Consider the following 27381-nt stretch of genomic DNA (forward strand, 5'->3'; position numbering starts at 1 on the left):
ATATCACTTCCATGTTCAAGAATTCTTAAATCCCCTTATCCAACTATAATCTATTGGTTTTCCACCCTCTGTCTTCCCTTACCAAATACTACTCTTTGTCCAGACTGTGAATACCAGTCCCTCAACTCTTCAATTCTCTCCCAGGCTACCTCCTCTATACTAACCAATCTCTCCTCTTTTCTCCACCTCCTACGGGAAGCCTTTCCCAACCCCTCTTAATTCCAGCATCTTCCCTCTGTCAATTATTTCCTGTTTATCCTGTATATCCTTTACTTTGTATATATTTGTTTGTATGTTGTCTCTCCACTAGATTTTAAGTTCCTTGAGGGCAGAGACTGTCTTTTGCCTCTTTTTGTATCCCCAGCACCTAGCACAGTACCATAGTAAGACCTTAATAAATGTTTACTGACTGACTGACTAAAGTTCTCATTTTGTAATAAAAGAATTAGTTCCAATTGAACAGGCTACTTAAAACTGGGGACCCTCATCCTCTAACTTCAGGGTTTATCTAAGTCTCACTCTGTCTGAGACCATTAAGTGAAGGCAGCAGAACAAATTCTTCCTTATACTTTGGCTGTTTCCTAGAGGGTACCATCCAATCAGATACTGCAGACAACAATAATGCTTACGACAGGGATACCTGAATGTTTACCTGCTTATCAGAGACAGTTAAGTTTCTAATTAAAATATATGTGCATATACACACATATGTATTCATACAATATATCTGTATTGACTCATGATTCTATTGATGCAGGACCTTCTGGTCTAGAAACCAATGCAGATCAGCAACTCAATTATAACTTAGAGTCTTGTCGAATTGCCTAAGAGTCAAGTACTGGATTTGACTGAGATAAGACTTTTATTTTCTTCTTGCCCAAAGAGCTCACAGCTGGATCCCAGATCAATTAATCTAAGGGCAAAGTTAACCCAAACTGCTTCAGATTGGCACCACAACTTCCTTTATCGCTATAGTCCCAGCTAGTGTTCCACTAATATCCTGCCCCATAACATCACTTAAATTAATTTACAGATTTAGTGCTAAACCAATCAAATTACCTGGGAGAAGACACTTTTTAGAACTAGACAAAATCATAACAAAATTCATTTGGTCTGAAATGTTAGAGGAAACAATGAGGAAAAAAAGGTATGAATAAAGGAGATAGCATTACCAGGCTTAAAGCTGTATTATAAAACAATAATCAGCAAAGCAATTTGGTATTAAGAAAAAAAAAGAGAGAAGTAGATTAATGGAACAGACTAGATAAGCAAGAAACAGAAACAATCCAAAACAGCGAACATTTGATAAACTCTAGAACATAAATTACTGGGAGACAAGAACAGCTAGGAAAACTGAAAATCAGTTTCACAGAAATTATGATTAGATAATTTTATACCATTTATTACCAAAAACTCAAAATGGATATACAACTTAAATATAAGAACTCTCAACATAAAAAAATAACCTAAAATGAGATCTGGCAATTGTCACAACTAGGGCTAGAAGGAGAATTCCTAACCGAACAAAAAGAAAAGATGGCAAGAGATATAATAGATAATTTTGACTACATAAAATTAAAAATATTTTGGACAGATAAAATTAATAAATAGAGAATTAGAAGCAGTAGAGTAGAAAAAATATTTTCATAAAATATTACTAATAAAAGTCTGATATCCAAACTATATAGGGGCAGGTAGGTGATGCAGTGGATAGAATGCCAGGAAGACTCATTTTCCTGCGTTCAAATCCAGCCTCAGACACTAGCTATGTGACCCTGGGCAAGTCACTTAACCCTGTTTGCTTCAGTTCCTTATCTATAAAATGAGCTGGAGAAGGAAATGGCAAATCCCTCCAGTATCTGTGCCAAGAAAACCCCAAATGGGGTCACGGAGAGTTGGACATGACTAAAAAACAACTGAACAACAATATTCAAACTATGTAGGAAATTGACACAAATATATAACATCAACTCATTCCCCAAAGGATAAGTGGTCAAAGAATATGAATTGCTTTGAAAATAAAGTTTACAACCACAGAAAAACATGCTCCAAATGCAAATAAAAGCAATCTGAAGTTTCACATTACTCTATACAAACTGGCAAGGATAAAAAAGAAAAGAATATTGGAAGGGCTGTGGAAGATAAACACACTGATGCACTTTGAATGAAGCTATGAAATGAGTGGTCTAACTATTTTGGCTTTCAATTTTTAATTATTAAAGAAAAATTACTAAATTGACCATACCTTTTATCATGGCAATCACACTACTGGACATATAACTCAAAGAAATAAGCAAAGGTCCAATTCATGCCAAAATATTAATAGTGGCCTTTTAAATTATAGCAAAGAACTAGGCATAAATTGGATGAAGAAACACAAACACACACACATATATGTATACATACATACATACATACATACATATATATACACACATATATATACACATACATATATCTGCCAGTTTTCCCAGAAGTTTTTCTTGAACAGTGAATTCTTGCCCTAATAGCTGGGATCTTTGGGTTTATCAAATACTAGGTTTACTGTCCTTATTTACTTCTGTATATTGTAAAACTAATGGATTCCATTGATCAACCACTCTATTTCTTACCTAGTACCAAATTGTTTAGATGATTATGGCTTTGTAATATAGTTTGAGATTAGGTACAGCTAGGCCTTCCTCCCTCCCAATTTTTTCATTGATTTTCTTGATACTCTTGACCTTTTGTCCCTCCAGATGAATTTGGTTATATTTTTTTCCTAGCTCTGTAGAGTACTCCTTTTGTTTTGATTAGTATGGCGCTGAACAAGTAAAGTAATTTAGGTAGGTAGAATTGTCATTTTTTAAAATTTGGCCAGGTCCGCACATGAGCAATTCATATTTCTCTAATTATTTAGATGTGCCTTTATTCATGTCGTATTTGTGACTAAGACATAAAGGTAAGAGACGTCAATAAAACATTTTTAAAACAAAACAAAATGTGGAGTATACTAGATGACTTCTAAGATCTTTCTGAGCTCTAAATCTATTGAAACTATGACTTCTCTCTACCACATACATACACACAAACAATTATTTTAGTTGAAGCTAGGAGTATGAGTCTGGTAGAACTTTTGCTATCATCACATGAAATGGTATTTAAACAGTTCAACTTGGCTTTGGACAGTATTACCCACATATCCATCATTAAAGGATAAAGTTTAGTATGTCACTTCTTAGGTGATGACTATCATAAATAACTAAATCCTGCTCCTACTTACTTTCTGTTGGGCCTGAAACAGTTCTTGGTCCACTTGGGAGACTAGAAATGAGCCACCATCATGTTCCATCCAGTAGAATTTTATTTTTTTGTGCTGGAACCTTTTTATCTAACTTTAATCTGAGGTAAAGAAAAGGAAAGGGATATTAATAAAAATATTTACCCCTGTCTCCTCCCACTACCTAAACTACTGTGCTATAAAATACTAACCAAGATTGTCAGAATCTTCTGACTTCAGATATAGTGAGCTCTTAAAAAAAAGTACCTATAATGCCTATATAAATAAAGAAAGATAAGCAAAGTATGGATTTAGGATTAGGGCAGCACCTTCAGTCAGAGAGGCAAGAGAAGGCAGGGGCATCTAATATCTGCTTGCAGAAGACACAACAAACTTGGGTATATGAATAAGTTCCTATCTGCCCCTGCAAATTAGATCATTAAGAGATCTTAGAGACAAGAATGGAATTTAAAATGGGTTGGGTCCAATGTTCCCCTCTAATTTTTTAACAATTTTAAGTGGATGACTACCTACAGGAGCAAGCGATAATGGAGGCTGGGCACACCTAAAGCATTTTGTTTTGTAGCCAACTAAGCTTGACATCTCCCTCTCCATGGCTGCCATCCCCCCACCTCCAATCAGTGGCCACATCCCTGTTACTGTACTTCGACAATCTCACTCTGGTGGCATCTCCTTCCCTTTCTACTCTCATGGCCATGCCTCTTGCCAAGCCCCCCTTAGTTATTCCCTAGACTAGTGCCTGAGGTTCCTAACCAATTTCATTGCCTGTAGTCTCTCTCCATTTCAGGGCCTCCTCTACAGAGCCAATCTGATCACATCATTTGTCAATGAAGATAGGAAATATTGCTGTTACCAAACAGACAAGTTCTAGTTTTTTTAAAAAAATTGTATTTTTCATACAAAGATGCAGACTGAAAAAGCATGCTAAATCTCTTGATTATTCCACTGGCCTAAAATCACCTGACATTGGACAGCTGGGACTTTTTTCTTGCTCCCTGAAGGCAGCAGACATGAACTAGAGGCAGGGTGGTTTGAGGGTTAGATGAACTCTTTTTAAAAAATTTATTTTATTAATTTATTTTGATTTATCAACAATCATTTCCATATGCTTTTGAGTTTAAAATTTTTCTCCCCTTTCTTCCCCACCACCCTCCCCAAGATGGCACACAGTCTGATATAGGCTATACATTTACATTCCTATTAAACATATTTTCACATTAGTGATGTTGTAAGTAATAATTAAAACCAACAGGAGGAACCTAGATGAACTCTTTTAACTGCTGAAATGGTATATCTCACTTGAGTGAGAGTTTCAAAATATGGGAAAGCATAAGTAAGAATACAACAAAATTTTGAAGATCAACCACATTTTCCCACTGATTCTTTTATCTATCACTTTTCTATGTTGCTTGCCCTCTCTAATTTAATAGCAGATATTTATATAGGATCATAGGATCTGAGTTCTAGAGCTGACAGGGACCTTTCAGGTCATCTAGTCCAATTCCCTCTTTTTATAAATGAAGAAACTGAGGTCCATGGAGGTTAAACATCCCACCCAAAGTTATACATATAATAAGAGGCAGAAGTGGGATTTGAATCAAGGTCGTCTGACTTTAGATGGGGTGTTCTTTCCATTTTGGTTTAAGGTTTACTAAATGGAGAAGGAAATGGCAAAGCACTCCAGTATCTTTGGCAGCACATCACTACATGATCTCATTGGAGCCTTATAACAACTAGCCTGATATAACAACATTGTAAAGACAATTTTGAACAATACAAGAACTCTGATCAATGAAATGACTAACCATGACTCCAGAGTACTGATGAGGAAACTTACTGACTAAGCCATACGTTTCTGGACATGGTAAATGTGTGGATTTGTTTTCCTTGACAATGTTTATCTGTTAAAAGGATTGTGATTTTCTTTTTTTTTTTTTAGGGGAAGGATTGTTGGAGGCAAGGGGGAACTATTCATAGTGCTGCTAAATAAACAGATAAACAAATATATAGATAAATGAATGAATAGATAGATGAAAAGCAGGTCGTTGGAGCCTTTTTAGAATGTAAAAAAGAGAACAGAAGCATGTCCAAAAGGCAATACAGATAGGGCAGGATGGCCTTGAAAGTAACAAGTGAATTTGAGATTCTACTTCATACCCATGGCAGAGTTGACGGAAGGAAAAAGTGAAAAATGTTAAAAGTGTTGAAGGAAAACAGGTACATTATTACACTTTTGGTAGAGCTGTGAACTTGTGAACTCATTCTGGCAAGCAACTTGTAATTTTTCCTCCAAAGCTAGTAAATTGTGCATAGCCTTTGACTTAATGATACTAGGCCTATACTCCAAAGAAATCAATTAAAGAGGAGAAAGGCCCATGTGTACAAAGTATTTATAGCAGTTCTTTTCATAGTAGCAAAGAACTGGAAACTAAAGGGGCCCCCACTTAATTGGGGAATAGCTGAACAAATTGTGGTATATGAATGTAATGGATTGCTATTATGCCATAAGAAATGGTTACTGCATTATTCAGAGTTGTTATGCCTTTCAAAGTTGTCTTTCAATTTTATTGTTATAGTTCTGCTCATTTCACTCCATATCAGTTTGTACAGGTCTTCTCTGGTTTCTCTATAATGGTTAAAAACAACTTTGAAAGACTTAAGAACTTTTCAAAAGATAAAATAGATCATTCTTATTATGTGAAATTGAAAAGCTTCTGCAAACAAAATTAACTCATCTAGGTTTAGAAAGGAAGTGGTAGAATAGGGAAACATGTTTGTATCCAATTTTATCAAAGATAAGGATTTGTTATCTAAGACATATAAATAATAGATAAATATGGATACATACATACATTATTGTATATCTAACCAAAAGCTACTCTTCAACATATAAATAGTCAAAAGATATGAAGAAACAATTCTCAAGAGAACTGCAAATTATTAACAGCCATGTGAAAGAATGTTCTAAATAACTAATAATAAGAGAAATGAAAAACCAAAACAACCCTGAAGTTTTACCTCATACCCTGCAATTTGGCAAAGATGATGAAAGATGAGAATAGCAACTATTGGAAGGATTGTGGGAAGACAGGCACACTGGTATAACTTGGAATTGTGCAAATAAAGGGACTAAAATGTCCATATCCTTTGACTCAGAGATTTTATTATTAGGTATTTACTCTAAGTAGGTCATTGATAAGGAGAAAGTCCCCATACACACCAAAATCTTTATAGCAGCACTTTTTGTATTAGCAAAGAATTGGAAACAAAGTAAATACCCATCATAGAGGGAATAGCTAAACACATTGTGGTACATGAATGTAATGGAATAAGACTGTGCTGTGAGAAATGATGTATGTGATATGTATAGAGAAGATCTACATGAATTGATGCAGAAGGAAGTCATCAAGGAAACAATCTCAATGACTGCAACAATGTAAATGAAAAGAATGAAAACCACAAAACAATCAAAAGCAAATGTTGCAAAGTTACAAAGAACAAGCACAGCCCCAAAGAAGGGATATGAAATGACATTTCCACCCCACTCCTTTGCAGAGGTGAGAGGGCCACAGGTGTGGAACATGGCATATATTTCAGACTTTTTTTTTAGGTATTGATTGGTTTTGCTGATTTAATTTTTTTTTCTTGCTCTTTCTTTTCTTTAAAAAAATATTGTTATTTGGCTTGGACAAAAACTCTGATCAGTGCAATGAGTAGACAGGATTCCAGAGGACTCATGATGAAGAATACCGCCTACCTTCTGACAGAGAAACAATGAGGCAGCTCTGGGGCATCACAGTGCACAGAGTGCTGGGCCTGGAGTCGAGAAGACCTGAGTTCAAATTCAGCCTCAGATCCTTCCTAACTGTGTAATTCTGGGCAAGTCACTTCACCAGTTTGCATCAGTTTTCTCATCTTTAAAATAAGGATGATAATAGCACCTACCTCCCAGTGTTGTCATGAGTAACAAATGAGATAATATTGGTAAAGTGCTTAGCATAATACCTGACACATAGTAAATGCTATGTAAATGTTAGCTACTATCATCATCATCATCATCATCATCATCATCATTATTATTATTTAGTGATAGAGTCAAGATGTAGAATGAGACATATATTTTTTCACATGATCAATGTGGGAACTTGTTTTGCTTGACTATGTTATAAGTTATATGTTTGCCTGACTGTAAATAAGACTCTGTTATAAGTGTTTTGTTTCTTTTTCAATGAGGGTGAGGTGGGAGGGAGAGAAAATAAATGCCTATTAATTGAAAAAAATTAAAAGGTAAAAAAGTAACAAGGTTAATTTATTATATACATTTTAGGGGTTTTTTTTGGTTTGGGGGGGTTTTTGTTTGTTTTTTTGGTGAGGCAGTCAGGGTTAAGTGACTTGCCCAGGGTCACACAGCTAGTATCAAGTGTCTGAGGCTGGACTTGAACTCAGGTCCTCCTGACTCCAGGGCCGATGCTCTATCCACTGTTATTATATACATTTTAAAAGCAAACTGTATGTCATAAAGAGTCTAGTTTTCACAAATTATCCTCTTTCTATTCTACTTTGTGTATGAAAATGTTCTTTTTGTGTTTGGAAAGTCAGAATAAAAACTAAAATTTAAAAAAATATATTAAATTAGAAAGGAAGGCAGTGTAAAACCAAAGCATAATAATATTTTTTTAAATAAAGGAAACCACAGTGCTAGATATATAATAGCAAATAAATACTTATTGACTGAATCTCATCCTAAAGCTAGAAAGTCTTCATGAGAAAAATAACCATTTTGAACTGATCTCTCTTCAAAGTTTACATTTCTGTTGAAAAGATTTTCCTAAAGTAGCTATGTCTTTATCTACTAGCTTATAAGTCAGACCAATTGGGCAAACAGGACCATTTGTCAGCTCCATTAGACAACAAGCTCCTTGAGGGTAGGGACTGTCTTTCTTTTTCTCATTTGCACCTATGGTGCTTGATCAATGCTTAGTGATTGATTGAATGATCCTTATTTCACTTTGTAGTCTTAATATACTACTTCCTTCCTTCTAACTCAAACATGTAACTCACCTGAACTACCACCTACAATGCACTGCACATCATATGGGTTGTTGGTTCTGCCATAGACATTGTTGCTGGACTCATACCACATGCAAAGCTCACTGCAATTGGTCACTCCAAGGGGAATGGCACCAGCTTGCTTTAGCAATGCCACTACTGCAGCATCTGATTTGGAGACAACATTCTGACGGTTCACCAGGCCTGAAGAATTGGGCATTCCTAGGACAAAGACAGGACAAATTGGCTTCAATTCTTGGATTCTTGGATTCTAGGTAGTAGAATATGAAAAAAAAACAGCCTCATGTTGGTCTAATGATCACAGTTGGCCCATGTGCCCAGTGTCCCCCCCCAAAAAAAAAAAACAAACAGAGCAGCCTGATTAAAAAAATAAATAAACTAGAAAGTCTAATGGGACTCAAGCCATTAAGTGAATGGGCAACTCCAAACCTTGTTCTTCATTGTACATATCAATGCATTGACCATCTCCAAGCCTTTGCACATACTGGTCTCCAGAACTGGAATGTACACCCACTTCACTCTAGCTTCCTTAAAGCTAAGTCCTACAGGAAGCCTGTTTTGATTCCCCCAATTCCTAGTCCCTACCCACCCACCCAAATTGCCTTGTATTCCATTCAGCTACATTAATGCTTGGCACATAGTGGGCACTTAATAAATGTTTATCCTTTCTGCTAGAGGATCAGAGAAATATATATCACCTATAAGTTCAATCCAAATACCCCTTGAGAAAAATAAAGGATACCATGCAACTCAAAGGCTTCCTTGACAGTCAAAGGGACCCCTAAGAAGGGCCATTTCTTTTCTAGTGTTGCTTCATCTTCTTGTTCCTCTGACAGCCTTTATCTACTGCCAAGGCTTCTTGCTGAACAGCCTCAAATCTGGAGAGGAAAAAAAACCCTCTCATTTAAGCAAAAAGCATAAAAATATGGAAACTGGTAAGCAAAAGTGCATCTTCTGTGAGTATCTGAACTATACTCTGCTACTCCAATGAAGCCATTATTTCATGTGATAGCACAAAAAAAGTCCATCTCAAATGCATGGAATTAGGGCTTTTCAGTATCTCAGTTTATATGTCTTCTATATAGGAGTGGAAATACTCTACTCTTGTGAAAAGCAATTTGATTTTTAATCACGAAAGGATCTTGGGTCACTTAGAACTTGAGTCACAGAAAGACAAATAGTCCAAACAGGAATATAAGGGTTATTCAGTGGAAAGGAGTCCAAGATGGGCAAGCTTCATTCCCTTCCCTGCAGGATTGCCCCCCCTGCTGCTTGCCAAAGCATTTTTCCTAGCTGTTAGCTGTGGTATAAAATGTTGATGAAGATAGCTGATCAAAAGAGAGCTGTCATGGACAATGAAACCAAAGCATCTAGAATCCCACAAGCACCAGCCTTTTCCCCAAGGGATATGGAGATAAGAATTTGTTTCCCAATCATTGTCACTAAAAGAGATGACAAACTTTGGAAAAAATTATAATTCCCTCTCACTTGCAGCAAGTTCATGCCTGCTTATGAGTAATTATAAAGGCCTGTCCTGGGACTCTGACTCACCTATCCTTGACAATTGCATTGATCATTGGGTTCACTTCCTTTATTCAGTCAATATATGTGTTAATGACATCTGTACACTTCACCTGCAAAATTTAAAAAAAAAAAACACCCCACATTAAAAAGCAAGTAGCATTGCACATTTGGAAAGGTTTCAATCAATGATTCCATTAATCAATACTTATGGTACACTTACCTGGAACAAAGCACTATGAGAGGCAGAATAGGCATAGCCAAGGATACAGGAAGGATTAAGACACAGCTCTTGTTCTAAAGGAACTTACCATCTAGTGGGTATAGAAATAGGACCCAAATTGTCATAACATAGAGCAGACTGTAAATGCCATAATAAAGAAGGGAGATAAACCAAGATGGGAAGAAAAGGTCATTCCAGGTGGAGAAAGCCACTTGTATCAATGTATGGTGACAAAAATAAATGCGAAACCTAGCCCTGGGGATACAAAGTAAAAAAAAAAAAAACCCAAACCAGAGACAGTTCCCTGCTTACAAGGAGCTCACATTCTAATGGGAAAGACAACACATGTAGTAGATTTCAGCTACAAGTTGGAAAGGCCCAGTAGTTCTTGGGGTAGAGTAACAAAGCAGATGGTAATGTATAATTTTGAATGTCATTTCCACTGATAAAGCCATATCCATATGTAATGGTGAATCATTTGATCCACCTACAGAAGCCATTGACAAGTCTCATCTCCACAGAAAGTGATTTCCTGGATGATGACTTCAGGGGCTGAGCTAGGAAGCAGGGTCAGTGGGGAGCACTGATATTTCCAGCAGTTCTGGGATATTGCCTTTGGGACTCAAGGGGAACAAAACAACCACCTGGTGAGTTGCCAGCATGCACTGCCTCCTGTCTATCCCTTTGCAGCTCAGCTAGGTTGGCTTTCCTGCCTCATAGATGGTAGTTGGTCAGCATTTGGTGGGGATCTGACCTATGTTCTGGAGACAGTGGAGGGTGCTTCAGTAGGTAGGAGAATAACAGGACAGAGGAGATATTTTAGGAACATTCACACTGCAGTACTGTGTAGGATAGAGTAGAGAGGGTAGGAGATGGGGAGGCAGAGAAACCAGTCAGAATGCTGGTCAACAACTTCTGTTGAGATAAAGCCCTTTGTACTCAAGAATGGAATTTAGGTAGATGCCCCTCTCTGTGTCATCAGGAAACAGTGGCCACCCCTTAGCCTCAGAGAGCTGTTCACAATCACTCCCAAACTGAAGGTTCCCACTATCCTGCTGAGTAGCACATGCCCAACTCCAGACAGCTCTTTCATCCCAACAGCGATGCCAGGATGTGAATGAAGTTCAGCACAATACCTGGCACATGGGATGGGATGAAGAAATATTTAACAAAAAAAATGAAAGTATGGAGAGAATAGAAGGAGGAGGAGAGAGACAAAGAATGAACCTTGAGGCATGTTATGTTTAGGGGATGAAAAGAAAAAGAATAACATTGAGTGAAGTAGGAAGACAACTCAAATGGTAGTATCAGAAGAATGGTGAGGGGAGAAGCTAGATTGCAAAGGATTGTTGGAAAGTGAACAGAAGCAGCAAGAATCCATAGCTCGTTCATTCAAGAAATTTGGGAGTGAAATGGAGGAGCAGAATTTCAAGTATTGAGGAATAGTGGATGGTGAAGGGATTAAATGTGGCCTCAAAATCCCTTGTGTCAGCAAAATAGTCGTTAGACTTTTTCTAAGGAATGCAATGTACTTCAAGAATTCAACTATAGCTCTCTAACAAGAAAAGCTGTAAGACAGGGTTTGCTCCCCACTTTGCTGTTAGGGTTATGTCCTTATGTTCCTACATGGGTGAGCTGGGGACTAGAAGAATGGAACATAAGGTAATTGGCATACAGAGAAAGGAAAGGAATCCTGACCCTGCTTACTTCCTGTGTGACTTTATGCAAGATTTGTGAACCTTGGTTTTCTCATTTCCTAAAATAAGGGGATGGGGGGGGTCCTTTTCAACTCTAGGGCCAATGATTTTTAATAAAATCATTAATCATATCCAAGCTTCATTGCTCTCCATCATTGCCTATTTTTGAGCAGGGGCTCTTCACCTAGCAACTATGAGCTTTTTTTTTTTTAATTATTTTAAAAATTTTGATAACTGTACTTCAATATAGTTGTTTTCCTTTGTCATAATATGTATTTTATGTATTTAAAAATGTGATTCTGGGGGCAGCTAGGTGGTGTAGTGGATAGAGCACTGGCCCTGGATTCAGGAGGACCTGAGTTCAAATCTGGCCTCAGACACATAAAACTTACTAACTGTGTGACCCTGGGCAAGTCACTTAACTCCATTGCCTAGCCAAAAAAAAAAAGAAAGAAAGAAAGAAGGAAAGAAAGAAAAAAAAGAAGGAAAGAAAGAAAAAAAGAAAGAAACAGACAAAGAAAGAGAGGAAGAAAAGAAAGAAAGAAAGAAAGAAAGAAAAGAAAGAAAGAAAGAAAGAAAGAAAGAAAGAAAGAAAGAAAGAAAGAAAGAAAGAAAGAAAGAAAGAAAGAAAGAAAGAAAGAAAGAAAGAAAATGTGATTCAGAGAAAGGGTCCTTAGGCTTTATCAGCCTGACCACCAAAGGGGCCCAGGACACACCAAAAGGCCCTTGCTTTAGAGTATATTCAATGAACAGAAAGGCTTTTGTTAATAACAAGAGCTAACATTTCTATGTCATTTAAGTAATACAGATGCTGGCATCTCTGTCCAAAGCCAGGAAGATCTTAAGAACCCTGAGGTTAGGGAGGAACTACCCTTATGGTGGAACCCAACAAAAATCACAGTAGACTGGACAGGATCAGCCGCCTTAATGAAACCCTCCGCAAGTCATGCCTCCTACAGCTGCATTTGGGCTACTTCACCAGGGAGGTGAAAGTGTCACCCTCCTGAGAGGGATTGAGGTTGATGATCTGAAAGTGAATCCATACAAAATGAACACAAAATATATCATTAATGTTGAAACAAAGAAGGGAGTTAGAGTTACTTGAGAGATCCCAATAGGAGGGTTGTGCTCACAAGAACTTCCAAAAAGTAAAGTAACAAAGGGTAAAGTTGAGTCACTGAATCACAGAGCTCAAAAGAGGGTCAGAGACTGTGTAGTTTAATCCATGTTCATGTTAGTTCATGCAATTCCACAATGTTAAGTATCTGCCAAGTGAAAGGCACTCTTTCAGGTACTAGGAATATAACAAGAAAATGCCCCTTGTCTTCAAGGAAGTCTCTCAGATCGACTGATTTTTCTGAACCTTCTTGGCATATTTTGTTTTGATCTATTGGAAGGAAGGGACTAAGTCTACGTGTTTTTGTTCTGTTTGCTCCTAGAACTGATATGCCTAGAAACTGCAATTGCATCCTGCTACTTTTTTTCAGCACAGATTCCAAAGAATTGCTATCCCAGCTCACCTAAGGAGAGAACACAAAGGGAAGCTACTTCTCCCTCCTCCCCTGACAAACGCTAAACATACACACATACTACCTGAGACTGCTGTAGGAGCTGGTTGTAGAGATTTACCAGAGAGGAACCAGGTTTTGATAATTAGCAAGTCAGTAATTGTCCTGCTTTTCTTTCAAAGTCCTTATACAGTTTCCTTAGCAGACATGGTAATGAAATTGGACTGAACTAACCTCTTTAGCCATTAGAAAGAGCTCAGTGCTAGAAGAATGGAACATAGGGTAACTGGCATATAGAGAAAGGAAAGGAATCCTGGCCCTGCTGCTTCCTTCCCCTGCCATCTTACCCAAGAGCTGTGGACCTTGGTTTTCTTGTGTACTAAAATGAGGGGGGTTTTTTTTGGGGGGGAGGGCCTTCCAATTCTAGGGCCAATAATTTTAATAAAATCATTACATCCACATTTTGTCATTCATCCATCTCCAACTCTTTGTAGATCATATCACATCAATGCTGTCCATGAGGTTTTCTTAGCAAAGATATTGGGAGTGGTTTGCCATTTTCTTCTCCAGTGGATTAAGGCAAACAGAGGTGAAGTGACTTACCCAGGGTCACAAAGTACATGTCTGAGGCTGAATTTGAACTTGGGTCTTCCTGGCTCCAAGTTCAGAGCTCTATCCACTGAGCTACCAAGGTGCCTCTTAAGTCCATATTTACTAACCATTTAATAAAATGTGGATATTTCCTAATTCAGCATGATGTATAGTACATTACAATTTTGGCACCAGGTCTGCTTCTACTGGACTTATTCAAGGTCCATTACATGACATACCTTCTGTTTCCCCATTAATATTTTTATGCATATTAGTGAAACTAGTTAAGGTTATCATCGAGGCAGCCAAACATTTTTGAGATAGGTGGGTCCTGTAGTTTGGGACCTTCGGTTCTGGTCTCAGCTCTGCCGCTCACTAAGCCTTTGTGGGGCATTTTGTGCTATTGTGGGCCTCAGTGTCCCGTTTTGTTAAGGGAAAGGAATAGACTAGGCAACTGGTATGGCCATTTTCAGGCCTCAAGACCTAAGGACAGGAGGTGCTAAACGTGTTTTTGGCGAAAAGAGACAAGGGAAAGAGGAGGCGACCTGAATGAGGAGGGGGAGAGGGAGAAGCAAGGAAAGGGGAAGGCCGAGGAAGTCAAGAACAGGCTCATTGCCAGCTAATGATTGGCCTTGAACGTGGGTAAGGCGCTCGTTCCGGGGGTGGGGGTAGAGTGGGCCCGCTTGGAGTGAGCCCCCGGTGGAGTGGGCCTGGAATACTTGTGAGGCTGTCTCGACCGAGGCCGAGAACTGCAACTCCCAGAAAGCCTTGCGGCCCGGCGGCTCGCCTCACGCCGCAGCCCCCCAAAGGCCGAGGAGGCCGGGGGGGGGGGTCGCGCATACGCGACCCGCCCGCGCCCAGTCCCAGCCTCGTCCTCCTCCCCTTCCCCCCGCCTCCGTGTTGCCCCGCCCCGCGCCGCCCCGCCCCTCTCACCTTCCTGCGGCGGATGAGTTTCGCTAGCTGCGCCCCTGACAGGAGCAGCAGGAGCTTGCTCATGGGCTGGGTTATACGGCAGCCGCGGTGGCGCAGGGGGAAGTCGAAGGCTCGTGCAGCAATGCCGAAGAGGTGGATAAAGAAGCCTGTGGCGCGCATCAGCAGCATAAGGCCGCGCTTGGTGAGCGACAGTGGCATGGCGCTGACAGGAGCCCGGCTGGACTGCTCCTAGCCGACTAGGCGCGCGGGGACATCTTTTAAAGCGCTTACCCACAATCCCTGGCGAGGCCCTGCCCGCACCTTTAGGGCGCGGTGCCAGAGATGCCGGGGTCTGAGCACCTCCGAGGCCACGGGCTGTCCGGCGGCGCGGGGGCTCTGCGGCCCCGGAGAGAGGGTGGCGCGACGTGGGCAAGAGCTGGTTCGCTTTGATTCCGCCCGGGCGTGGCGTGGGGGTGGTGTGTGGGTGAGTGCCTTGGGGACGAGGAACGTTTCACCTCTTTCATTGTATCCCTAGTGCCTAACACAGGCCGAGGCATAGACGTGGTACTCGACATGTAAGTAGTCACGTGTTTCCCCATAGAGTGGCCATTCCTTGAGAGGAAGGCCTTTGATTTTTGTGCGTAGCACTTAATAGGTGCTTAGCAGATGCTACTTGATTGATGAATGAATGAATCTAGGTTACCCCCTTCTCCAAAAGTAGCTTCCATCTGAAAACGACCAACAGCCTTGGAAGAGCCCCATTGAGGGGAACCTTCACCTCCTCACCTCAGCCCGTCTCATTCTAAGGTTTTCCAGATGGGAGTCAACCTAGATCTATGCAACTCCTGCCTGTTGTTCCAGTTTTCGCCCTCTGACCAAGCGGAACTTACCAATCCCTCTTCTACCTAGTTGTTATTGTTCAGTCGTTTTCAGTCCTGTCTTACTCTTTGTGACTCCATTTAGGGTTTTCTTGGCAGAGAAACTGGAGTGGTTTGCCATTTCCTTCTCTAGTGGCTCACCTTTTCTCAAAACTTTCCACGGTGACCTCTCTGTCTTGGGTAAGTGCACGGCATAACTTACAGTTTTATTTTGCTATTCAAGCCCCTGCCACACCACAGTGATCCAGGAGGGGGGTTATTCTAATATATTATTCTTAATATATTATATAATCTAATATGTATACTTCTAATATAAATATATTATTACTTCTAATAATAATAGACAGCATTTATATAATGCCTACTATGTGCCTTGAACTGAACTAAGCATTTCACAATTATCATCTCATTTGATCCTCACAGCAGCCCTGTGCAGTAGAGGATGTCATCCCCATTTAACATATGAAAAAATGGAGGCAGCAAACAGGTTAAATGACCTGGTCACAAAGGGTCACATAGCTAGGAAGGATTTGAACTCAGGTTCTGACTCCAGGCTCAACACTTTATCCACTATACTCTGAATAAGTAATAGAGTCAGAATTAGCACCCTGGTCCTCTGACTTCTAAGCCAGTGCTCTCAGTGTGCCTGCTTACTGAACCTAGAGATCTAAAAAAGAACTTCATAGGTCAGCTAGTCCAACCCACTTCTTTTACAGATGGGGAAATTGAGGTGAAGGAGGACAAAGTGACTTGCTCAAGATCACATAGGTCCCAAGGGTTAAAAGTGAAATTTAAATCCAGGTCCTCAGGCTTCAGAGCTGGGACTCTCTGGTGCACTACATCAGTAAATTAGATATTGGTTTTTTGCAGCACACTTATTTTCTTATTTGCTCCCTAACAAAAACTCTATGAGGCAGGGCCTATTATTTACTCTACTTTACAGCTAAAGAAACTGAGGCTCAGTGAGATCAAGTAACTTCCCCAGGGTGATAAACCTAATGGGTGTCTGAAGTAGGATTTGAACAGAACTCTGAAGGGCCCTACATCAGGTCTGAAGATCTGTCTAGCTGAATGAATGGAGAGAGCCTCTCTAGGCTGGCCACAAGTTGATGAATTTCTTATCCAAAATGACCTCTGCAATTAATGCAATAAATTACAAAGGACTGTGAACTTCTAGATTTAGGAAACACCTACACTGATGAAAGAGAACAAGAAGTCTAGAATGCTCATTGACATGAAAGAACCAGAAAATGTAAAAACTGGAGGGCCCTGAAAAAACTATCTTATCCAATTCCCTTATTTTAAGGTCCACACAGCATCTGCAGCAATTCAGATACTTAGTGACTGAAACAAGACTCAGAGTTCAAGCCCTTTGACTACCAATGAAACTCTTTGCATCACAAATCTGGCCTCCAAACTATATATTGTCCCCAGTGAGGAGGAAAAGGATAAGCCTTAGCAAAGTCACCAAGGAGAGATTTTCTGTTCTGCACACTCCACTCTTTCAAAAATCCCCTATTTGGGGGAGAGCTAGGCGGCACAGTGGATAGAGCTCCGGCCTTGGAGTCAGGAGGACCTGAGTTCAAATCCAGCCTCAGACTTACCTAACGCTTAGCAGCTGTGTGACCCTGGGAAAGTCACTTAACCCTGATTGCCTCACCAAAAAACAAACAAAACAGATGAAACAAAAATCCCCTATTTGGTTCCCCTCCCCCTTTGTGCTTTCTAACCTCTCTCTGCTATCAAAATGGTAAATATGATTGACACACATACATGTATGTATATGTGCATATATGTGTACATGTGTGTGTGTATAATATAGTTTAAGGATCTTTACTACCAAAGTCATATTGGACTGGACTTGTAGGTAATGTATTTTGCTCATTTCTAGGGGGAAAGAGTGAGGGAAGAAGAGCATTTTTATCAGCAGGGAAAACAATCTGGTCTTTCCCAAAAACAAACTCCACCCTGCTCTCCAGAGGAGGAGCAATTCCAGGCTGCCTTTGCTCAGTTCCTGGGAAATTATGGAGATATGTGCCTCAACATTCCTGGTTTCTTATACAGAACCAATCCCCTACTAGCCATCTATCCCCCTACTTGTAATCCCACAGAACTGGCTGATAGGCGGTCTCCTTCCCTTGCCAAAAGCCTCCCAGGAATCAATCAGTCAGTCAGCAAGCATTTTATTAAGCACCATTGCTTTGAAGCACTGTGCTTAGAGCTCCTTCACCATGCCTTCCTCCTCTCTTGCTCCTCCTGGCATAGGTGGTTTCCCAGCACTCTTACTCCCATGTTGATCATGAACTTAGAATCCTTATTTTGAAGAGCAATTATGATCATGCATCCTTATACTGGAGATATAAAACACATTGGTACTGAGTTAGTCCTGGCTCTTTCACTAACTAGCTGTATGACCTTGGACAAACCACTTCTTTCCTTGAACCTCAGTTTCTTCATCTGAAAATGAGGTCAGTTGGACTAGATGATTGACATGTTCCCATCAAGCTCTGCCATTTTGTGGAATCATAATTCTATGAAATTTTTGGTCCAGACAATACAAATTTAAAAACAGGTTATGTCCCCAAAATTCATCACTTATTTGGACTAGATGATCTAAGTTCCCCTTTGTGTCTGATAGTCTGTGGTTTGATAGTCTCTATCTTGGAAAACATTTTATGCATAGAAACATTGTTGTATGTCACATTTAATTAACAGCCAAAGCCAGCTCCAAAAATCTGTTTAATTCATGATTCATCTTTCCATAACTCCATAACTCATCTCTCCATATTCCCTCTTTTAGCAATCTCATCTACTCTCCTGCCTACAGTTATCATTTCTACATGGATGATTCTCAAGTCTATATTTCACATCCTGATGTACCTCTGGAGCCCTAATCTCAAGTCTCTAGTAGCCTGCTGTATGTCTTCACTGAGGATGCCCGTGAACCCCAACATGCCCTAGACTGAACTCATCTAAAACTGCTACATGCTAAAATCTCTCCCTACCTTGTCTGTTTCTGTTGATGGCACCACTGTTCTCCTAATCACTAGGTTTGAGATAAATAGAGTGCTCTCAATGGAGGAAGTAATCCCCTGCATTTGAATCGTTCTTTTTCTTTTATTAATTTATTTTGATTTATCAACAATCACTTCCATATGCTTTTGAATTTAAACTTTTTCTCTCCCTTCCTCCCCACCACCCTCCCCAAGATGGCACACAATCTGATATATGCTATACATATATATATATATATATATATAGCATTCTTATTAAACGTATTTTCAGATCAGTGATGATGTAAAATTGGAACCAATAGGAGGAACTACCAGAAAGAGGAAACACAACTCACAGAAGAGAAAAAAAATAGCAAATAGTATACTTCGATCTGCATTCGAATTCCATAGTTCTTTTTTTGAATGTGGATAGCATTTTCTATCACAAGGCCTTTAGAGATGTCTTAGATCCTTGTATTGCTGGGAAGGGTTAAGTTTATCAATATTAGTCATCGCACAACATGGCGGTTATTGCGTACAATGTTCTCTTGATTCTGCTCACTTCACTCAGCATCAGACCATACAAGTCTTTCCAGGTTTTTCTGAAGTCAGACTGTTCATCATTTCTTATAACACAGTAGTATTCCATTACATTCATATACCACAACTTGCTCAACCATTCCCCAATTGATGGGCATCCCCTCAATTTCCAATTCTTTGCCACCACAAAAAGAGCTGCTTTGAATATTTTTATACATGTGGGTCCTTTTCCCATTTGTATGATCTCTTTAGGATATAGCTCTAGAAGTGCTATTGCTGGGTCAAAGGGTATGTGCATTTTTATAGTCCTTTGGGCATAGTTCCAAATTGCTCTCCAAAATGGTTGGATCAGTTCACAACTCCACCAACAATGCATTAGTGTTCCAATTTTCCCACATCTTCTCCAACATTTATCATTTTCCTGTTTTGTCATATTGGTCAATCTGATAGGTGTGATGTGGTACCTCAGAGTTGTTTTGATTTGCATTTCTCTAATCAATAGTGATTCAGAGCATTTTTTTCATATGACTATACATGGCTTCAATTTCTTCATCTGAGAACTGCCTGTTCATATCCTTTGACCATTTATCAATTGGGGAATGACTTGTATTCTTATAAATTTGATTTAATTCTCTATGTATTTTAGAAATGAGGCCCTTATCAGAGATACTGGTTTTAAAAATTCTTTCCCAATTTTCTACCTTCCTTCTAATCATAGTTGCATTGGCTTTGTTTGTGCAAAAACTTTTCAATTTAATGTAATCAAAGTTATCCATTTTGCTTTTCGTAATGTTCTCTATCTCCTGTTCGGTCATGAATTCTTCTGTTCTCCATAGATCTGATAGGTAAACTATTCCTTGCTTTCCCAGTTTGCTTATAGTATCAGCCTTTATAGCTAAATCATGAACCCATTTTGACTTTATTTTGGTATATGGTATGAGATTTTGGTCTATGCCTAGTTTCTGCCATACTCTTTTCCAGTTTTCCCAGCAGTTTTTGTCAAAGAGTAGGTTCTTATCCCAGAAGCTGGGCTCTTTGGGTTTCTCAAATAATAGATTACTATAGTCATTGAGCACTGTGTCTTGCATATTTAACCTATTCCACTGATCCACCACTCTATTTCTTAGCCAGTGCCAAGCAGTTTTGATGATTGCTGCTTTATAATACAATTTAAGATCTGGAATGGCTAGGCCACTTTCCCCTGCATTTCTTTTCATTAATTGCCTTGATATTCTGGACCTTTTCTTCTTCCAAATGAATCTTGTTATTATTTTTTCTAACTATAAAATAATTTTTGGTAGTTTGATTGGTATGGCACTGAATAAGTAAATTAGCTTACGTAGAATTGTCATTTTTATTATATTAGCTCAGCCTACCCATGAGCAACTGATATCTTTCCAGTTATTTAGATCTGACTTTATTTGTGTGAAAAGTGTTTTGTAATTGTTTTCATGGAGTTCCTGGGTTTGTTTTGGGAAGTAGACTCCTAAATATTTTACAATGTCTAAGTTTAAATGGAATTTCTCTTTCTATCTCTTGCTGTTGGGCTCTGTTGGTAATATATAGAAATGCGGATGATTTGTGTGGGTTTATTTTATAGCCTGCAACTTTGCTAAAGTTGTTTATTATTTTAAGTAGTTTTTTACTTGATTCTCTAAGTATATTGTCATGTCATCTGCAAAGAGTGATAGCTTTGTTTCTTCTTTGCCTTTTCTAATACTTTCAATTTCTTTTTCTTCTCTTATTGAGAAACCTGCATTTGAATCTTTTTTTTTTTCTGGCAATTGGGGTTAAGTGACTTGCCCAGGGTCACACAGCTAGTTAAGTGTCAAGTGTTTGGTCGGAGTCCAGATTTGAACTCAGGTCCTCCTGACTTCAGGGCTGGTGCTCTATCCACTGTGCCACCTAGCTGCCCCTGCATTTGAATCTTAACCTCCAACATTTAATCATTGTAAGCTTGGGCAGCTTACTTAACTTAAGGTCTCAGTCTCCTTTTCTGCAAACAAGGAATAAAACTACCTGCAGTATCCTTATATTTAGATTGTGGAGGGACTTAAATGAGAAAGTGTATTGAAAGAACTTTGCACATTTTAAAGCACTATGTAGAGGCAAGCCACTGTTTTCTTTCACTCCTCCTCCCCCCTTAGTGCCTTAGCCACCAGATCAGATTGCCAAATTCTCTCAATTCTAATTCCAACAATATCTCTAATATCCCTCTTTTCCAGTTTCATCACAGACATCATTTAAACCCTCATCACCTTTTATCTGAATTATCTCTAACTGGTCTTCCTACTTCCATTCTTACCTCTCTGTAGTCCATTCTTCACACTGATGCTCAAATATTATTACTAATGTACTGCTCTGATTGTGTCAATCCTCTACTCGGAAGTCTTCAGTGGCTCCTTATTGCCCCCCAAAAAAGTATAAACTCCTTGGCCTGGCACCTTGAGGGCCTCTCTTTGAATCTCTGTTGATTAACACAGTGCTTGACATAGTAAATGCTTGATAATCCTCTCTCTGTCTCTGTGTATTTTGATCAATGTAGATGTCTTGGAAGCCATTGGATAAACTGGGGAAACCTTGCACAGGAAGTCTGTTGAAAGCCTTCAGCAAACTCCTAAGAAGGAATCTCTTGGTGGGGGGAGGATAAGAGTAGGGGAGGTGTCTGTTTCTTATTTGTTCGTTTTAATTGGCTATGGAGCCAGAATTGGGTGTACATACAAGATCCTCTAGTGGAGAAACTCAAGCCTTTTCTCTCTTTTCTGGGGATGAGCAAGAAAGAACTGCCTCCAGGTTGGGGGAGGGTAGAGGCTTCAGCTACCACATCTCCCTACCTGGGATGTCATGTATCCCATGAACACATGGCCCTGCTGATTACACCCAGATGAGCCTCAGCCTTAAATAACCCCCATCATTCATTGCCTTCCCTCCCCATACATGTGCTGCTGAATGAAAGTGGAGAAAATTACCCAAAGGTTTTGGCGGAGTCTGTTACAAATTGATGTTACGCAACCTCAACTGGGCCCTCACTGTTACTAGGCAATCCTACTTATTCACTCACCATCTCTCTCTCTCTCTCTCTCTCTCTCTCTCTCCTTCAGCTATTCCTAATCTTCTCATCCTTCCTCAAATTTCCCACCCTTTCAGTTGAGAACCTTGCCTCATATTGCATAGAAAAAATTGAGGCAATTCACTGTGAACTTCCTCTCCTCCCGTCTTCCTTATGTCTAATCACTCAGTTGCCTTCTGCCCCTGTCTCCTCCTTCACCCTCAGTCTCATGATGAAATGGCCTTACTCCTTACCAAGGCCAATCCCTCTACATGTTCAAGTGATCCCATTCCATTTGATTTTCTGCAACAGATTGGCCCCTCTGTTATCCCTATTGTCTCACTTATCTTCAATCCTCCCCTGTCTACTGTCTCTTTCTCTGCTGCTTACAAATGTGTCTGTGCTTCCCTTACCTTGAAAAATTCTCACTTGATCCATCCATCTCCTCTAGCTATCATCCTATTTCTCTTCTACCCTTTGTGGCTAAACTCTTCAAAAAGGCCATCCACAATACATGCCTTCACTAACTCTCCTCTCACTATCTTCTTAACCCCTTCCACAGAAGATTTGCAGTCATTCCACAGACTCTGGTCTTTCCAAAGTTAATGAGTGATTTATTCATTACCTAATCCAATGGTGTTTTCTCCCTCTTCATTCTCCTTGATGTCTCTGCAGCCTTTGTCCATGTCCATCACCCTTTCCTCCTTGATATTCTCTTTCTAGGTTCTTGAGATACCACTATCTCCTGGTTCCCCTCCTACCAATCTGACTGCTCCTTTTCTGTCTCTTTAACTGGATCCTCTGCCAGACCACATTATCTAACTATAGATATCCTTAAGGCTTCTGTCCTAGGCCCTCTTCTCTTCTCCCTCTAGACTACCTCACTTTGTGATCTTATCAGCTACCATGGATTTAATTACCATCTCTATACTGATTATTCTCCAGTCCACCTTTCCTACCCCAGCTCTCTGCTGACCACCAGTCTTGTATCTCCAACTCTTTCAGACAGCTTTAACTAGATGTTCTTAAACTCAACTCAAATTAAATTCCAAAACAACTAATTATTTTCCCCCTAAGCCCTCCCCCTCTATCCACCATCCTCCCCTTCCCCCCAGGCTCATAAGCTAGGAGTCATTATGGACTCCTCACTTTCTCTTATCCTTGTATCCAATCTGTTGCCAAGGCCAGTTGACTGCACCCTTTGCAATATCTCTTGGATACATTACCTTCTCTCCTCTGACACTGTACCAGAATGGTACAGGCCTTAACCTCACACCTGGATGATTTCAGTAGGTACTGGTGGGTCTGTCTGCCTCAGGTCTCTCCTCACTTTAGTCCATCCTCCATTCAACCACCAAAGTGATCTTCCTAAAGCACAGATACAACCATGTCACCCCCCCCCCCATAAATTCCAGTGGCTCTCTATTGCCTCCAGGATCAAATACAAAGTGCTCTATTTGACATTCAAAGCCCTTCATAATCTAACCCTCTCCTACAATACTCTTCGGTCCAGTGACACTGGCTGTTCCACAACCAACACCCTCCCTCTCTTGGTTCTGAGGCTCTGGGCATTTTCTTTGGCTGTCCACCATGCCTGGAATTCTGTCCCTCCTCTGCTCTACCTACTGACTTCTGTGGATTCCTTTAAGTGCCAGCTGAAATCCTACCTCCTACAGGAAGCCTTCCACAATCCCTCTTAAATCTAGTCCCATCCCTCTATTAATTATTTCCTGTTTATCCTGTATATAGCTTGATGTGTGTGTGTGTGTGTGCACGTGCATACACACACATATTTGTTTGCATGTTGTATCCCCCATTAGATTGTGAATTCCTTGAGGTCACGGACTGTCCTTTGCCACTTTTTGTATCCACAGCCCTTCATACAGTGCCTGACAAATAATAGGCACTTAATTGATTGAATAATTGATTCACCCTGCCAACATCTGTTTGAAGATCTTCATTGTAAGTGAAAGTCATTGCCACTGAAGGCAGCTGCCCATTCCATTTGAGGAGAACTTAGCTAGAGAACTCATCTTCAGATTGAGCCAATGCTCATGACTTACACCCAGGGCTACTATTTCTGCCGTTCTGGAGCCAGGCAGACGCTTCTTATTTATCTCCTGGTACCAGGCCTATCTTCTAGTTGTATGTCTAAGACATAGCCAACTTGTCTTCTCCAACAGTCATGAATTCCAAAGTGTTGGGAATATTGACAATACAATGAAATGGAGCAATCAGCAAGAAGAATCATGATTGTGACCTAGTTATAAAAATTTTATTAAAAAGTTAAATGACTATTATCTAAAATGTTATATAGTTTGAAGTCATCTAGATCAGTGATATCTTTGGTCTTTATCATCTTAACACTTTTATAGAGGTTAATTTGTTTACTTAAAGTAAAGCATTTTTAGCAAAAACATTTAATCTGATTTTAAAAAATCATTGATTTTTTTTTTATCTTGCTGTAATGCTGTATGCTTTCTTAAAGGTTGACTTGTTTTTCTGGGAAGTTAAAAAAATATACTCAGATAAAAAGTCATTCATCTTAATTTGCCAAATATGTAGACAGCAGCCAAAATACCAATACATGCAAAAAGTCAGGCCACTGAGTGCCTTCCTCCATCAATCAATTCTTTAGTGCATAAATATTGATTGAATGCTCAGCACTATGTTAAATGTCATAAGAGATGCAAAAGAAGTATAAGGCCTGATCCCTACACTGGAGGAGCTTGTCTAGTTGGGGAAATAAGTCACATACATGAAACAACTGGAGAAAAATGTAAACCGTTGTTTTAATTGCAAGATTGTGTCCTACAGATTCTACTACAAGGAATGCACAAATGTATGACCTGGAATAGTCAGGGGAGGCTTTGTGAAGTAGGCAGGACTTGAGCTAGTCCTTAAAGGACTGGAGGAGGTGGAGGGAGAGCATTCTAGGTCCTGTGCATGTACCTATAAAAATGAAGGTGGCTGTGGATACAAGATGGCATCCTTGGTGCTTCTCACCTGTTTAAGCTTTGTTTGCCTTCCAGGTTGGTAATTGATGAACATTGCCAAACCTGGTCTATGTTATTCTTCACAAATTCATTGAGAAACACTTGGTATTGAAGAGAAATTGTCCTTGTCAGAGCAGGAAACTGCTACAATCTGTTACTCCTTTTTGTGTAGTTTTTATTTGTCATTGATACACAGGCTGCTGCTTTTGACTGTGAACAATCTCTTAGGGGCAGCTAGGTGGCACTGGGCTTGGAGTCAGGAAGTACTCCTCTTCATGAGTTCAAATCTGGCCTCAGACACGCATTAGCTGTGTGACCCTGGGCAAGTCGCTTAACCCTGTTTACTTCAGTTTTCTCATCTGTAAAATGAGCTGGAGAAGGAAATGGCAAACCATTACAGTATCTTTGCCAAAAAACCCCAAATGGGGTTGCAAAGAGTCAGACGTGACTGAACAACAACAAATCTTTTATACCACTGACTCAAAAACTTTAAAAAAAAAAAAGCTGTGCTATCCCCTACCCTATCTCCGTTTCCCCTCTTCTGAGGAGATGAGTATTGTTAGTAAAGCAAATAGGTACTGAGAAGAAACTAGTGTAGGTTAATTGGGAAAGAAATAATCACTTACATTTTTATAGTACTCTTTTAAGGTTTTCAAAGTTTTGTGCATACATTTTCTCATTTGATCTTTACAGCAATCCTGGAAGGTTGGTGTTATTATTAGCCCCAATTTATAGATGAGAAAACTAACATGCAGAGAGATAAAGTTTTACCCCAAGTCACATAGCTAGTAAGTGGCATTTGAACCTAGGATTGAACCATTTCCGGATTCTAATTCCAGTGCTCTATGCACCATGCCCTGCTGCCTCTCCGTGTCTCAGGTAGCACTGGAGGAGAAGGGAGCAAAGGGTAAGGATATGTTAGCCTAAATTGAGAACCTCTGACATAGAAAACACATGTGGCACAAAGCCAGGTCACACCCACTGTTATTAACATAGAGATGCACACACACAGAGATACCCAACCAAACACAGACACACCTGTCCGTGTGCCAATTCATATGCGTAAATCACATTCCTACAAAAGACTGATGCACATGAATACTCACCAATATAAATGAGTGCATGACTTCTCACACAAAGAGGAGTAGGTAGATGAAAGTTTGATGAGTGGGTGAATAGATAAGCAGATAAAATGAGGGTTGAGTTTTGAACCTGAGTGATTGGGACAAAGATACATCGTCAACAAAAATGGGGAAGTCAGGAGAGGAAGACAGGTATTTTAGTGGGGGGAGAGAAGATAATGAGTTTCACTGCAGACGTGTTGAGTTTGAAATGACAGCACAGGAACCAAGGAAACATTAGAAAATGAGGGGAGTAGGCTGCTGTCAAAAATACAATAATAACAAATTAAGCACCTACTGTGTTCACAGCATTTGGTAGGCATTGGGGAAAATTTAGATAAGATGATTCTGCCTTCAGGGAACTTGAGGGTCTAGTAACAAAAGATATTACCAAAGATAGCTAGCTACAAAGCACACATAATATTGGCTATGTACATTAAAAGAATTGCAAAATACATTAAGTGAGGTCTGAGCAGAAGGTTGTTACCAGTTGAGAGTGTGGGGTGGGGAAAAATCAATACACAATAAGAAGAGGCTTCCCAGAGGAAGTCAGTTTCAGTCAGCTGGTTTGAGAGGATAGGTTCCAGTATTTCAGTGGGCAAGGCAAAAGACAGAGGGTGATAGGGAATTTTGTTGTTATTCAGTCATATCTCTTAGTGACCCCATTTGGAGTTTTCTTAGCAAAGATATTGGAGTGGTTTGCCATTTGCTTCTCCCATTCATTTTGCAGATGATAAAACTAAAGTTAACAAGGTTCATTAACTTGCCCAGGGTCACACAGCTAGTGTTTCAGGCAAGATTTGAACTCACGAAGATGACATGTCTTCCTAACTCCAGGCCTGGCACTCTATCCTCTGTGCCACCTAGCTGCCTGTGTTAGAGAATAACATGACTAAATTCTCATAGGCTTATAGATTTATCCTTGGAAGTCACCTTAAGGATCATATAATTCAGCCCCCTCATTTACAAATGAACAAACTGAGGCACAGAGATGTTAACTTT

General features: G+C 39.8%; 1 protein-coding gene and 1 long non-coding RNA gene across 2 annotated transcripts in view; one reads left to right on the forward strand and one right to left on the reverse strand.

Moving 5' to 3' along the window:
* The window catches only part of FAAH2 (fatty acid amide hydrolase 2), a 28223-nt gene extending 13029 nt beyond the window's left edge, over nucleotides 1-15194 (reverse strand). Inside the window, 6 exon segments of the mRNA XM_078147891.1 lie at nucleotides 3263-3370; nucleotides 8331-8551; nucleotides 9093-9188; nucleotides 9191-9228; nucleotides 9902-9984; nucleotides 14824-15194. Of these exon segments, the coding sequence (XP_078004017.1) occupies nucleotides 3263-3370; nucleotides 8331-8551; nucleotides 9093-9188; nucleotides 9191-9228; nucleotides 9902-9984; nucleotides 14824-15021 (744 nt within the window). The 5' untranslated portion in view covers nucleotides 15022-15194.
* Nucleotides 1-27381, forward strand: part of LOC144455004 (uncharacterized) — a 265597-nt gene that overhangs the window by 148613 nt on the left and 89603 nt on the right. The window lies entirely within an intron of this gene.

This window comes from Phascolarctos cinereus, unplaced genomic scaffold (genome assembly GCF_003287225.1).
Source record: "Phascolarctos cinereus isolate Bilbo 61053 unplaced genomic scaffold, phaCin_HiC Scaffold_8;HRSCAF=390, whole genome shotgun sequence".
Taxonomy (NCBI): domain Eukaryota; kingdom Metazoa; phylum Chordata; class Mammalia; order Diprotodontia; family Phascolarctidae; genus Phascolarctos; species Phascolarctos cinereus.